The sequence below is a fragment of the Culex pipiens genome, chromosome 2 (assembly GCF_016801865.2).
Source record: "Culex pipiens pallens isolate TS chromosome 2, TS_CPP_V2, whole genome shotgun sequence".
In the NCBI taxonomy this organism is placed as follows: Eukaryota; Metazoa; Arthropoda; class Insecta; order Diptera; family Culicidae; genus Culex; species Culex pipiens.
Genome location: NC_068938.1, coordinates 217,308,983 through 217,321,493, shown reverse-complemented (window position 1 = coordinate 217,321,493; position 12,511 = coordinate 217,308,983). Strand labels below are relative to the sequence as shown.

At 36.9% G+C, this 12,511-nt stretch overlaps 3 protein-coding genes across 3 annotated transcripts in view; 1 reads left to right on the top strand and 2 right to left on the bottom strand.

Moving 5' to 3' along the window:
- The window catches only part of LOC120432578 (cytochrome b5 reductase 4), a 98,685-nt gene extending 97,431 nt beyond the window's left edge, over positions 1-1,254 (bottom strand). Inside the window, exon 1 of the mRNA XM_039597813.2 lies at positions 1,034-1,254. The gene's annotated coding sequence lies outside the window, so the exon portion shown is untranslated. The remainder of the gene's footprint in view (positions 1-1,033) is intronic.
- On the bottom strand, positions 4-986 carry LOC120432582 (sentrin-specific protease 8). The gene has a single exon (XM_039597818.2). The coding sequence runs from the start codon at positions 856-858 to the stop codon at positions 208-210; it is 651 nt and encodes a 216-aa protein (XP_039453752.1). The 5' UTR covers positions 859-986; the 3' UTR covers positions 4-207.
- Positions 1,255-5,449: 4,195 nt separating the features above from the next.
- Positions 5,450-11,673, top strand: LOC120432585 (uncharacterized). The gene is made up of 4 exons (XM_039597819.2): positions 5,450-6,129; positions 11,006-11,137; positions 11,228-11,360; positions 11,447-11,673. The coding sequence occupies exons 1-4, from the start codon at positions 5,907-5,909 to the stop codon at positions 11,517-11,519; spliced, it is 561 nt and encodes a 186-aa protein (XP_039453753.1). The 5' UTR covers positions 5,450-5,906; the 3' UTR covers positions 11,520-11,673.
- The last annotated feature ends 838 nt before the right edge of the window (positions 11,674-12,511 follow it).

The following is a 12,511-nucleotide window of genomic DNA, read 5'->3' as shown; positions in this document are numbered from 1 at the left end:
ACGTTTGTTTTAGTCTGACAGAAACATGCTAGTTATATTTTCATAAGAAACGTGTTTAAATAAGTTATTACAATCTAAAATAAATTCTACACGGTGATAAACTCAGGTGCGCACGTCAAATTTCTGCTCTCCCGCTAGGTACTCGTGTTCTGTGTCTGGTTGCATTGTTACGTCGCTAAGAAAGCACTTCCGGTGTTGTTGGAACACTCAGTTGATCCGGCCGCCCAGCTCGATGATCATGTTCAGGATCTCCTCCCGTTTGCCACGGATCACGTCGTACCGGGCGCTCTTGACGCCCTCAATTCGGCCACTCTTGCGCACCTGCTGGATCACCTTGTCGACGGTGCACAGAACGTGGACTCCGCAATCGTACCCGTTGCTCTGCTGCAGACAGTCTCCGGTACGAAGTTGGGCTTCCGGACAGTCCAGCGCGCGCTTCAGTACGCCGACAAACTGTCGGCAGATGTCCGAGTTGCTGTGGTGGGACGAGTCAAAGTGGTAGAAGGCCCGTTCCGGCCTGGATAACACCAACAAACTCCAGTGCGATCCACCGGCGCGATCCGCAATCTGGTTGTCGTTCAGCGCGAAGAAGATGAACGCCCTCTGCCTAGCACGCAACGGATCTAAAAAAACCCCAACCTCAGCCTCGGACACCATTCGGATGCACTGCGTCACTTCCGGACTCACAAACAGGATGTCATCCTCGTTCTTGTAGATTTGCTTCTCCAGGTACTCAAAGTAGAACGAAATAATCTGGTCGTTCAGCCAAAACGGACCCTTCAGCAACTCCACGTCCGACAGCCGCAGACACGACTCGTGGAAGCTCAGTGCGACCTGGTCCCCGCGGTACGAGGACATTCCGGCAGACCTTTGGCAGTTCCTTTTTGCCTAAATTTGACACAACACGGAGGACTGCTTCGATACCACAACAAATCGAGTACCAAAACAAAACCGCGCGTTTTGACAGCTGACGGCGCAAAATTGTTGCGCAGCAACTCGCTCCCTTGACATTGACAGAACAGTGGGCACTCACCTGGGGTATCGACGACCAAAACACAAAAGATCCCCCTCACACCAGCACTAACTGATCACCCTCAACTAGCACTACTTTTCACACACAAACGATCACCACCGGTCACAATTTGCACCGCAAACAGTGCTCCGTGCACTTTGTACACCGAAAACTAGCCCACAAACACGAGGAGACACAAAATACACCACTTTTGCACTGTGACGCGAACTCGCGATTGAGTGTCACTGGGAGAGCGTCGCGCGACATTCGGAAGTTGTTGCGCGACAGAGAATTTCACTCGCGGTGGTGAGAGGGTGAGATTTGGGAAGAGCACGTGGGTCTCCTTGTGATTTTGGCGCTCAATTTTGAGTTTCACAAATTTTTAAAATTGTACTTACCGTTACGTTTGTCAATTTGATGTCACTTTGTCACTAAAAACACTATCACTTTTCACTTGTTACACATCAGCTTCTGAAGAAACGAACAAACAGTTTCTCAACTTTGAAGTCCGTAATTGAAATCAACTTTTACTTTCTAAATCAGAAAACGATTACGATGAGCTTACTCTAATTCGAAATGGGCACTTAATCGCACATTTTTCGCAAAGGTTATCTCCACTAAGTGACCGTGGTTTGGTTTTCGGTTGAACTCGCTTTCGCATGACTCTGCAAGAAATTCGCACAATTTCTTCTTATTCGTGTGTGCGAAATAATCGGAAGGGTACACGCAAAAAGCGAGCGTGCAGATTCGCGAAGCTTATTTTTGGATGCAGCATTTTTTTTTTGTTGCAGAGTTTCGGAGTAATCTCCGGCAGCAGCTTCACGAGCCGTGGTGATAAGACACTTGTTTTTCCAAGGATGGCCCTGCTGCTGCTCCGTTTGAAACATCAAGCGTTGTTTTTAATGGAAAAGTTTGGGTTCGCGTGTTTTTGGCGAGGATCCAACTAGAATAATTTTGAAAGTCTGGTTTGAACTGGTTACAGCGAAACCACAAACTAGACTGTAGGTTATGGCAAAACAATACCATTAATCGTCAAGCGCTGATAAGTGGGCTCATAAGTACATTGGAGATAGTAAATAAATTGTAGTGGTTTTGATTGAGAATAAAGAACCTTGCAGAGAACAGTAATCAATTACTATTGACGGTGAGTTTAGAAAACATTGGTGACCCATTTTTAATTGGTTGGTCAGGCAAAGCTGAGTTTCTTAGTGAAGTAAATTTTCCCAGAGCATAAAAAAAAAATAGGTACTGCAACGCATTCTTCAAAATGCTGTTCCTCAGTCGTTTTTCAGTTTATTAGCTACTTAGTACCATATGACTTTTAAAACAAAGCCTGAGATATACCTAAAATTACAGCAAACTTATTTTGACAAAAGTTATGTTTGTCATAAACGCGACTTAAACTGACAACCATGAATTTGAAATGAAATACATTGCACTGTAGGTAAAAAAGGGTCCAAATCGTGTATTAGGCCCTGTCATGCAAATGAAGGCGGAACAGAATTTTGACAAAAAACACCGACCGAAACGAAAATTTCAAGAATTCCCTATATTTCATAAATTCTTCATGAAAATTGTTAAGGACCATATTAATGTTTGCTCTTAAAAAATTGCAGTTTTGGCAAAATTTATCGTTATAAAAAAATATGCTCTTAAAAATCTGAAATTATTTTTATCAGAAAAATCTGACAATTCCACAAAAGTACCACTTGAATTCGATATTATGACAGTTTTTTTGTTGATATGGAAAAATAAATAATTGAAATATTTATTACGCGGCATACAACGTAATTCGTAATTATTCTAAACCGGTAATTCTGAAATCCTGGAAACTTTCATATTTTGTCTTGATTTTCTCGGGTTTGAAAAAAAAGCATAACTTTTTGGACAGTAATTTGAAATTGTTAGAAGAAAGGTAGTGCAATATAATATCTAAAAAAAATCGTTGTAAATAATCCAGACTCGATTATCTGATTAACTTAACCTTCGCGTTTTTTTCGCCGTAATGAAAAATTAATGCATTTGGTAAAGTGAAAGGCAATCAACCCCACAAATTTGACTTAAATGTGACGCTGAACTTGAATTTGATGTTGAAAGATAGAAAATTATAAATACGAAAACACATTTTTGTCCATGATTCAACTATCCGAAGTTCCTTAGAAAACTTCGGATAATCGAATTTCGGATAGTTGATGTTCGGATAATTGAGGCTTCAAATAAATGAGTCCGGACTGAAAAGAATATTCTAAATTGTTTTAAAAAAGTAAAAATTTGATTGGACAATTTCTAGTTTAGGTCAATAGTATTTTTGCTCCTCAATTTTATCAGTAATTTTGAATTAGCAGAATTAATTTAGCTTTTTTGTGTACTTCGTACTGTGTACTCCATATCAACATTATTTTTATGATAAAACAAATATTCGTAGATCTTACTACAAGTCTTTAATAAATTTAGAAATTAATTTTTATGTATTTTATTTTTCAATGCAAATTAAATTCCAATTAAGGGGATGTTCATGAAAACACGGTCAAAATTTAACCCGAAAAAATGACATCTTTCTCAAATCTTTCTTGGGTAATTGGGTACTAAAGTCCTATGTCAATTTTTATGTGCAACGGTAAAAAAACACGATTAAAAACCATTTCTGATCACTTTGTTTCCATTTTAATGCAAAAAAATATTGACGAGACAACATTTTTTCGATGGATCAACTATGGTCCCCTTGGAACGAGCTGTCAAGTAGGACCTTTTCTGGACCTTTCTTTTTAATTAAAAACCCATTTTAAATCCTTTGCGGTCGTTCAAAGGGTCATTTTACTCAGAAAAATAAGCTTTATCGTTATAAGCAATAGTATCACAAATTTAAACTTCATTTTACGACCCAATTTTCCGCCAACTCACACAGCAGTTGCCCCGACCCCTTTTCGATTAGCGTGAAACTTTGTCCTAAGGGGTAACTTTTGTCGCTAATCACGAATCTGAGGTCCGTTTTTTGATATCTCGTGACGGAGGGGCGGTACGACCCCTTCCATTTTTGAACATGCGAAAAAAGAGGTGTTTTTCAATAATTTGCAGCCTGAAACGGTGATGAGATAGAAATTTGGTGTCGAAAGGACATTTACGTAAAATTAGACGCCCAATTTGATGACGTACTCAGAATTTCGAAAAAACGTATTTTCATCAAAAAAAAACACTAAAAAAGTTTTAAAAATTCTCCCATTTTCCGTTACTCGACTTTAAAATTTTTTGGAACATGTCATTTTATGAGAAATTTAATGTACTTTTCGAACCTACATTGATCCAGAAGGGTCATTTTTTCATTTAGAACCAATTTTTTTGTTTTAAAATTTCGTGTTTTTTCCAACTTTGCAGGGTTATTTTTTAGAGTAACAATGTTCTACAAAGTTGTAGAACAGACAATTACAAAAAAATTAATATATAGACATAAGGGGTTTGCGGACCTCATATTCGTGATCAGGGACAAAAGTTACCCCTTAGGACAAAGTTTCACGCACTGAACACTGAAACAAGTTTGACCAACAAACCCATAAAATTCTAACAAAACAAGAAAAACAAAACTTAATTTAAAAAATTGGCGATTTTTTAACGTCGCAGCCTGTCTACCAGTGTGGTTGGGTTGTTGAAAGTAAATTAACCAGGCGTTAATTAACCAATTTAATTAAATACTTTTGGTTGTAACTTTCCTTTTTCACTAAAAAGACGTTATTTTGTGCTTGTCACAATAATAAATAAGTCACATGTTTAAAATAAAATCATAATTGCCCAGTAATTTAATAACTCATAAATGCTTTTAGTTCAAAAAGAGATTTAAAAAGTAAAACGCATCACCTCCTTGTTCAGTGAGCTCATCTGGCGCAATTGATAATAAACGTGAGTTACTAAAAAAAAACTACAATGTTGCTAATCTTGCTGATCAAATCAATAATTTTAATTTCTTCTCGAACAATTCCGCAGCTTCAAAATGCAAGTCCCCATCCATAGACAATATTCAACTGAACAATCTTCTCAACTGTCACTGATAAGCACTTGAACCATTCTCACTATCAGCTTCGGCTTAGAATCACGCTAGAAAACCGACTGACGACGAAGACTACATGATGCAATTCTCGGTCAACCGAATCTTCGCGATCCTCGCCGATCTTGGCAAAGCTTGTCACGTAGACCACGAAAGCTAACCGAGTATGATTAAACTAAAGGATTGTGGCTAGTATCGTTCTCATGACTGGTTGGTAGTCAAAACTGAAGATTACTACGTTCCGGACTTTACAAGATCACCCTCAGGGTCGACAGATTAAGCAAGACTCGAACCTACGATCAATCGTTTGTAACGCCAACACATCTCCTCTCTGAACCTCCAAAGCGGGATCATCGCCCGACAAAATGGGCATAAAAGCCGGTCGCAGCCACGCGGTACCTTCCAGTTCGTCTTGAACCAGCGAAGAAGTCTCACGAAGCTCTCTCCGTCTCTGTCCAACCGTCGATCATTCGACGGCTTATCTCGCTCAAGTGATGCAAAGTGCTGCTGTTGATCTGCTCTTTATGGTTGTTTACAAGTCAGCTTGTGATAAGGTGCCATCTTGAAAAAGAATAAGAAGAAGCGAATAAAGAAGAAGAAGAAGCCGCCCAATCGGGGTCTCGTCAGGTTATCTGGTCCTCGGACTGAACTGTTTTCCCGGTTCTTTCGGGCTTAACGTGATTTCCTGCAAAAGCTGAGAATTTGACTTTTTCGTTAGTGGGGTGGCGTTAAACGTGCTGTGATTTTGGGGTTGTGATTTTACGGTTTAAATTTGCCGTTTTTTGGATTAAGTTTTACCCTAGTCTTCTTGTGTATCGTGTATCGGATATCGGTGCATCAAGGACCTCTGTGATTTGAATGGTGCTGGTGCTAGAGCTGCACGGTGGTGACTTCAGTTTGGACGTGCCCAGACAGCTGCAGCGGCAGCAGAAGAAGCAGCAGGTTGAAGATTTGAGCAAGGCGCGCCAACGTCTGGTGTCGTCGTTGTCATCGACCTTGCGACAAGAGTCTCAACACGATTCGGCTTTGCGGCAGGAAACTCAACACGATTTAGCCGACGCTCTTTTCCATCAGTGTGGAGGTGAGTGAAAATGATGGTTGTGAAATGGTTTTTAGAATCAAAAGATTGTATTTCATCTCAAAGAAATTTTACTTTAAATTTAAATAGCACAGAAAAGCGCAAGAATTCACACGATAATAGAAAACTGCAATTACAAAAGCCGATTCGGTCCAAATCAGGTCCCAGCACCGAAAAGGACCTAATTAAAAATAATTTTATGAAAAAAAAAGAAAACTTATAAACTTATAACATGATTTTTAACGTCATACCTAAAGTAGGCATTAGAAGCAACTTATTTTTGTTATTTTTTCGGACCACTAAGAAGACGGATAATTTGGAACGACGTTTAGCACAGTTTAAAATGATTATTATTTTACCAATAATTAATTAGCCTTTTAACACCTAAACTCCTACACTCGCGAACATGTTGCAAATTGGTGTAGGAATCCCAACTAATTTGCAAGCTTGAGAGTTATGGTGATACATATTTTTAAAATTTTATTTAGAATTCTTATCACCAATTAAATCTAGACAAAATTAGAGATAACCTTTGAGCGTCAAATTATCATCATCTGATTGTATATAAAAAAATCAATCTCGTTCATTAAACATTTCTCATTGCTGAACTTATATTAAGTCACACCGTCTTAGATACAAAAATATCTTTTTTTTTTTTAAATTAAATATGTCTTTATTGAACTTTCTTGTAATAATTACATTTCTTTTACATGCTAAGTGGTATGGCCTAATGCTCTTCATCTTTGTTGTATTTTTCGTTTTATTATTAACTGATCACATTTATTGTATTTACTTCAAATTGTTTTACATTATTGCATTGAATCGAATACATTTGGGTAAAAAAGAAAAAAAATCACTTTAACAACTAATCCCAACTTACAACTAAAAAAAATAAATTAATTGAAATATTCAAAATCATTAGAACGAGTAAACTACGAACTGTATTTTAAGATGAATGCTCCAAGCGTTCTTACTTGTTCCTGGCGAGTTTTGCAACCACGCAGTGTTGTTGTCATCTCAATGAAAATGTTCAGAAGTTCTTGTGGTGAAAACAGGTAACTACTGCCTTCATCCGTTGATGCTGGTTGGTTTTCCCTCGGTTGCTGACTGAAGCCTGGAGGTGTTGTATTCTCTGCAACTCTTTGCCGCTGATTCAACGGCAATGGCTGCAGATTTGGAACCACTCGAACAGATCCTGCTTCTGGCGACGCCAAAGCAGGAAAATCCACGTCCGTGTATGCTGGTGGTGTTTTGCGACGATTTGGTTGGTGCCTCGTCGTCGCTTGCTGTCGAATTTTTACAAACTCAGCACGTTTTGGGCAGCTCCGATTCTTGGTAGAATGGTCGCCGCCGCAATTGAAGCATTTGGCTTCGATGTTCTCGTTGATTGTGTTGCAAGCTTGAGTTTTGTGCTCACCTCCGCAGGTTGCACAACGACTCTTGATGAAACATTTCCTTCCAACATGTCCAAACTGCAAGCAATTCGAACATTGTGTCACGTCACGGTGCACTGGACGATAACGTTCCCAAGTCACGATGATGTTGAAAATTGCCCGAACTGCTTTCAGCTCAGAAGGCGTTGTCGATCCTTTCTCGAGATGAACCAGGTACAATTGATCACGATATTTGATGTCCTTGTTGTGTCTCGTCATCTTGAAGACTTCGATCACGTTCAATTTAAGAGTTTTGAGCTCTTCTTTCAGCACACTCACATCCATGTCGTACAGGCCACGGAGGACCTGTTTCATGGGGCGTTTACCTGGATCGTCATGGCTGTAGTATTCAATCTTGGTGTTGTTCAGGAAATCCCGAACGTAGTTGTAATCCTTTCTGGTAGGTAGCAGAATTTTGAGTCCATCAGCACACATGCGAATGGAAGCTCTTAAAGCACCAGATTTGATAAACCCGGTCAGCCACTTTCGCACCGAATCCGATGACGATGTTTTCACAAAAATGGGTGGCAACTTTTCCCGTCGTTCAAATTCTCCCTTCTCGCTCACGTCCACAGGGAGGGTAGCAAACTGGTTTCCAGACGAATTTTGAGCGTCCTTGCTCAAACTGCCTGGCTTTGCAGGTAGCGCTTCGGCATTCTTTAGCTTCTTCAAATCTGCCGATCCTGCTGGTGAGGACCGCCTCTTTTTCTTGCCGTGAGGCAATTTTTGCACTTTTAAAGCACTTTTCAGGAGCTAATATCCAGGAGTACCTCACTGATCGGTGGTCCACAAGGGAGTACAAAAATATCCTGGGATTGAATTTAATCTAAACTCTTAATTTTATTTTTAAAGCTAAGCTTGGACATTCTGTTGACATCTTGACAGCATAAACAACATTCAGAAAAAGAGTTAAGATAACATCTCCAGTAGGGTGCCCAAAATATGGGACTTTTTTTCAAAACCTCGCTCCACAAGCAGAATATTGTTCCTTGACCTATTTTAGGACTCTGGGCCAAATATGAGCAAAATCGGTCATCATTTACCCATTGAAAAAATGTATGGAAAAACCAACTTTCTTACGGTTTGGTCTGCACGGTGCGCTACTTCCATCCAAATATTCCCAAAAGTGAGATTCTTATTGAAAATTTAATGCTCTACAACTTTGTAGAACATACCAAAGCTGTAAAACTCGATCCTGAAAAGTTATTAGCGATTTAAAAAAGTCATTTTTGTATGAAAAACATTTTTTTCACCAACTTTAGGCTCGGGTATCAATGGGTTAATCTCAACCAATTTCTATCAAAATTTGCACAGATGCATAAAATTACTCAAAAAACCGTTTTCCGCTTGTGGAGCAGGGGGTCATTTTTTCTGGGCACCCTAATCTCCAGTCATCGTTCGGGATTTTGAAGAGAACATCAACATATTTTCTGTATCAAATCAATAAAAGGTTTGGTAATGTAAGAATTTATCATAAAATTATAATTTCATAGAAATTGAAGCATGTTAAGCTCACTAGTGATTCATACACGTTTCCACAAAATTGGCAAGCTGATTATGCTTAATGAATTAGTGAATACGTTAATAAAAAATATCTTGTGAAGAAATTGTCTTATCGTTTTGTGAAAGGGAATTTTAATCCCGAAATTTAGGAGAATGACACTTTATATTTTACGAAATTGGGCAAATCTCTGTTTTCGATCCAAAACTGATTCTTTTTTCATAGAATTTGTTCTCAACAATGTGATTTTTATGAAAATGATTTAAAATAAAATGGTGTAATATAAAAGAGGATTGAATAAATAATTTTGGGAACCTACTGGGTAATAAATCACTTTTTGATGTTTTGGCATCGTTTAATGTTCAAGTTGTATCCGGGCATATGTTACTGTATTATCGTGACAAATTGTTCAAAGAAAAGATTTTTATTCGGTCAAATTGAAACAAAGCTAGAAATCTGACAAATTTGCCTTGGAAACTTTTTGCTGAAGGTCAAATATTGGTCAATTATGTATTTTAGACTCTCACGGCAATTTCATAAGAAATTTGTTGGTATAAATCCATCAAATTTCTTATGAAATTGCCTTGAGAGACTCTAAAATACAAAATTAATAAATCCATTAATTTTCAGCGACTTTTCTGAAGAAAAATCTTTTAAAATCGAAAAAAAACCAAAAAAAAATTAGCTGCAGACCCCACACGAAATATTGTGATTAACCCCGCAAAATGTCGGGAAAGAACCCTTTATTCATGGTGACAAATATCAGACATGTCGAATTTTTCATCTTAAGTATGTTCTACGAAAGAATTCTCATACTACACATTTTATTAAAATATCGCTATTTGATTTGATTTTGTACATCAAAATGAACATTGATTGTGATACAAAAAAATTTAAAGCCTTTTTCAGAAACTATAAATTTTTGAAAAAAAAAGGATTAAAAGTTCAAGCAATCCGATTTGATATATTGTATCAATGTATAAATTTTGTGACGTTTTTGCACATTTGTATGCAAAATTGTGTAGAGGAATAATATTGAAACATTTTCTTAGTAAGGGAATAAATTAACAAAGATGCACCCTATTTTAAATATTGTGATATTACTCCGCTCTATTTCTAGACTTACTTTTTCAAAGAATTTTAAAATAGATTAAAAAAAAACATATTTATAGGCTTACTGAAAGCTATAACACGATTGATTCTAAATGTTCTGCACATTTTTTCCAAATATTTTTTGAGATTCTCATATGTTTGGCAATTTGCCATTAAAATATTTAAAAAAATGATTTTGCATTTTAAATAACTTACCTCTCATGAAGTTATTTATTAAGAGAAATTCTAGTATATTTGGCAGTTTTTGAGTACTTGCTCCTAACTCCATACAATTAGATGATTTTCGCTAATTGAATTACTTATTTTGTAAAACTATTGATAGAAACTTGCTTGCTCATTTATTGAGCGATAACACTCGATTTCAGTTTAAAACGCTTATTATAAGTTGTAATTGAACATCAAAGTGCTGATATGGCAACATTAAAGTTACGATGGAATTAGATGCTGTTCCCTTACTTGATTTTAGATTAAAAAAAGTAATTCAACGTCAAAGTCATAATTGGTCATTTCCTAAATATTAAAATTTGGTTAGGATTTTTTATTATGGACATTTTATAAAAAAAAAATTGTATTCTTTCCTCAAGCCTATTTTGAGTTTAATCAAAGCACTTTAAGTTCACAGATATCTGATTCTCTGTGAAACCGTTTTGAACTGTATTTAGTGAATATTCTTTTTTTTAAGTAAAATGATAAATAAAAAGTGAAATAAAACAGTAGTTTTTCTACGGGTTTCTGCAACAAAGTACTAAATTTTATTAGTTAATATGATTTCGAATCAAACTGCATTATTAACTCAAAATTGACATAAAATAAATATTTTTCTCTCCCACAGAGTGCAACAAAATGGCCAGTCTGCCACAGGCCGCCTTCGCGGTGCACAAACTACGCAAACCTAAAAATGAAAAGAATCTTGCCGTGGCTCGTCAAAGCATGGACAAACAGGAGTCACCACGTTTCATGAAGAGTAAGTATAATGCCGTTCTAAAAATAGAACCAAATCGCACCCTGGCGTGTTCTAAACGATAACTTTCTTCTTCAACTTCATCATTTCCAGCGCTGGACCTGACACCGGTCAAGTACAGCGAAAAGCTCATGAACAGCATCTGGGGCCTGTACAATCGCTATTCGCCGCACAACTTCAAGAAGAACAACGGATCCGACCAGCAGTACTTTAGCATGCCACAGCCGTAAGTCGTTGCACAATCTAATGAGCTTGCTGATTATGCTTGACGAATGGTTTTGTTTTTCTCACCGTGCTTTTTTTTTCTCGCAGATTCGCTGTTGCATGCGCCGCTTCCGAGCAAAAGAACTCTGGAGCAAAGAACGTCGACGACCCGTGGAAGTGACGATCCCCTCGTCTTGACTTGAATCGTCTTTGATTTGAACTTATGAAATTTTTTGATATCAATATAGCTTGTAGTTTGGGGTTATATTTAGTGATACTCACCTATTCGGTAGTCGATAATATATGGGACTGAATAAATTGGATTTAAATTGGTACACTGAGTGTTTTTATTTCGAGTTAGACTGAAGAATCCTCTGCATTTTCTAACATGATGAAATAACATAGCTCATAATTTTGAACATCAGTGTAAATTTTTGTCATCCTCTTTGCGAATTGGGCTCATCGATGCTATACGACATAATTAAATTTAAGTTTATTTTCGGCAAAGCCGAATAAATCATTTTCGGGTATAAATGCCTTGGAAGTAATCTAAGGAGCCATTAAAAAAAAAGCCATTAACCTTCATTAAATATCGATTTATTAGAATGATTCCATGCAGAGGTTTGGTTTTTTAGAATTATTCCATGGAATTTATACTAGATAGTTAAGATTATAGTATTGAGCTGGAATTTTGCTATAAAACAAAAAAACAAAAAAAAATAAATAAAAAATAAAATAAAATAAAATAAATAACTGAATGCGATTCAGTAATCATCACTTTTGCTGAAATTTGGCAATGAACAAAACATTTCTCAAAATCAGTAACTGCATATGTGTCAAACTGAAATATCACTTTTGACTTATTGTTTGGATTCTGCCGAGAAAAAGAATCTCATTCAAAAATGCTGTGTTTTTTTTTTAAATTTTGTATTGCGATCTTTAGAAACAAAGGTAAGAAAAATGTGAACAACAAATGCCACGATGCTAACCACCTGTTTTTCAGGTTTGGAGGATTAATAAAATAAATGTTTGAATAATAGTACTTGAAAAATTTTTAATGACAAGCAAAATAAATTTGGATTACTGAAATACAAGCAACGATTGCTGAATCTTCAGCAAATGATCTGTCAATTTGACTCAAGAAAATTACTTAATTTTCAGCAAAATAATTTG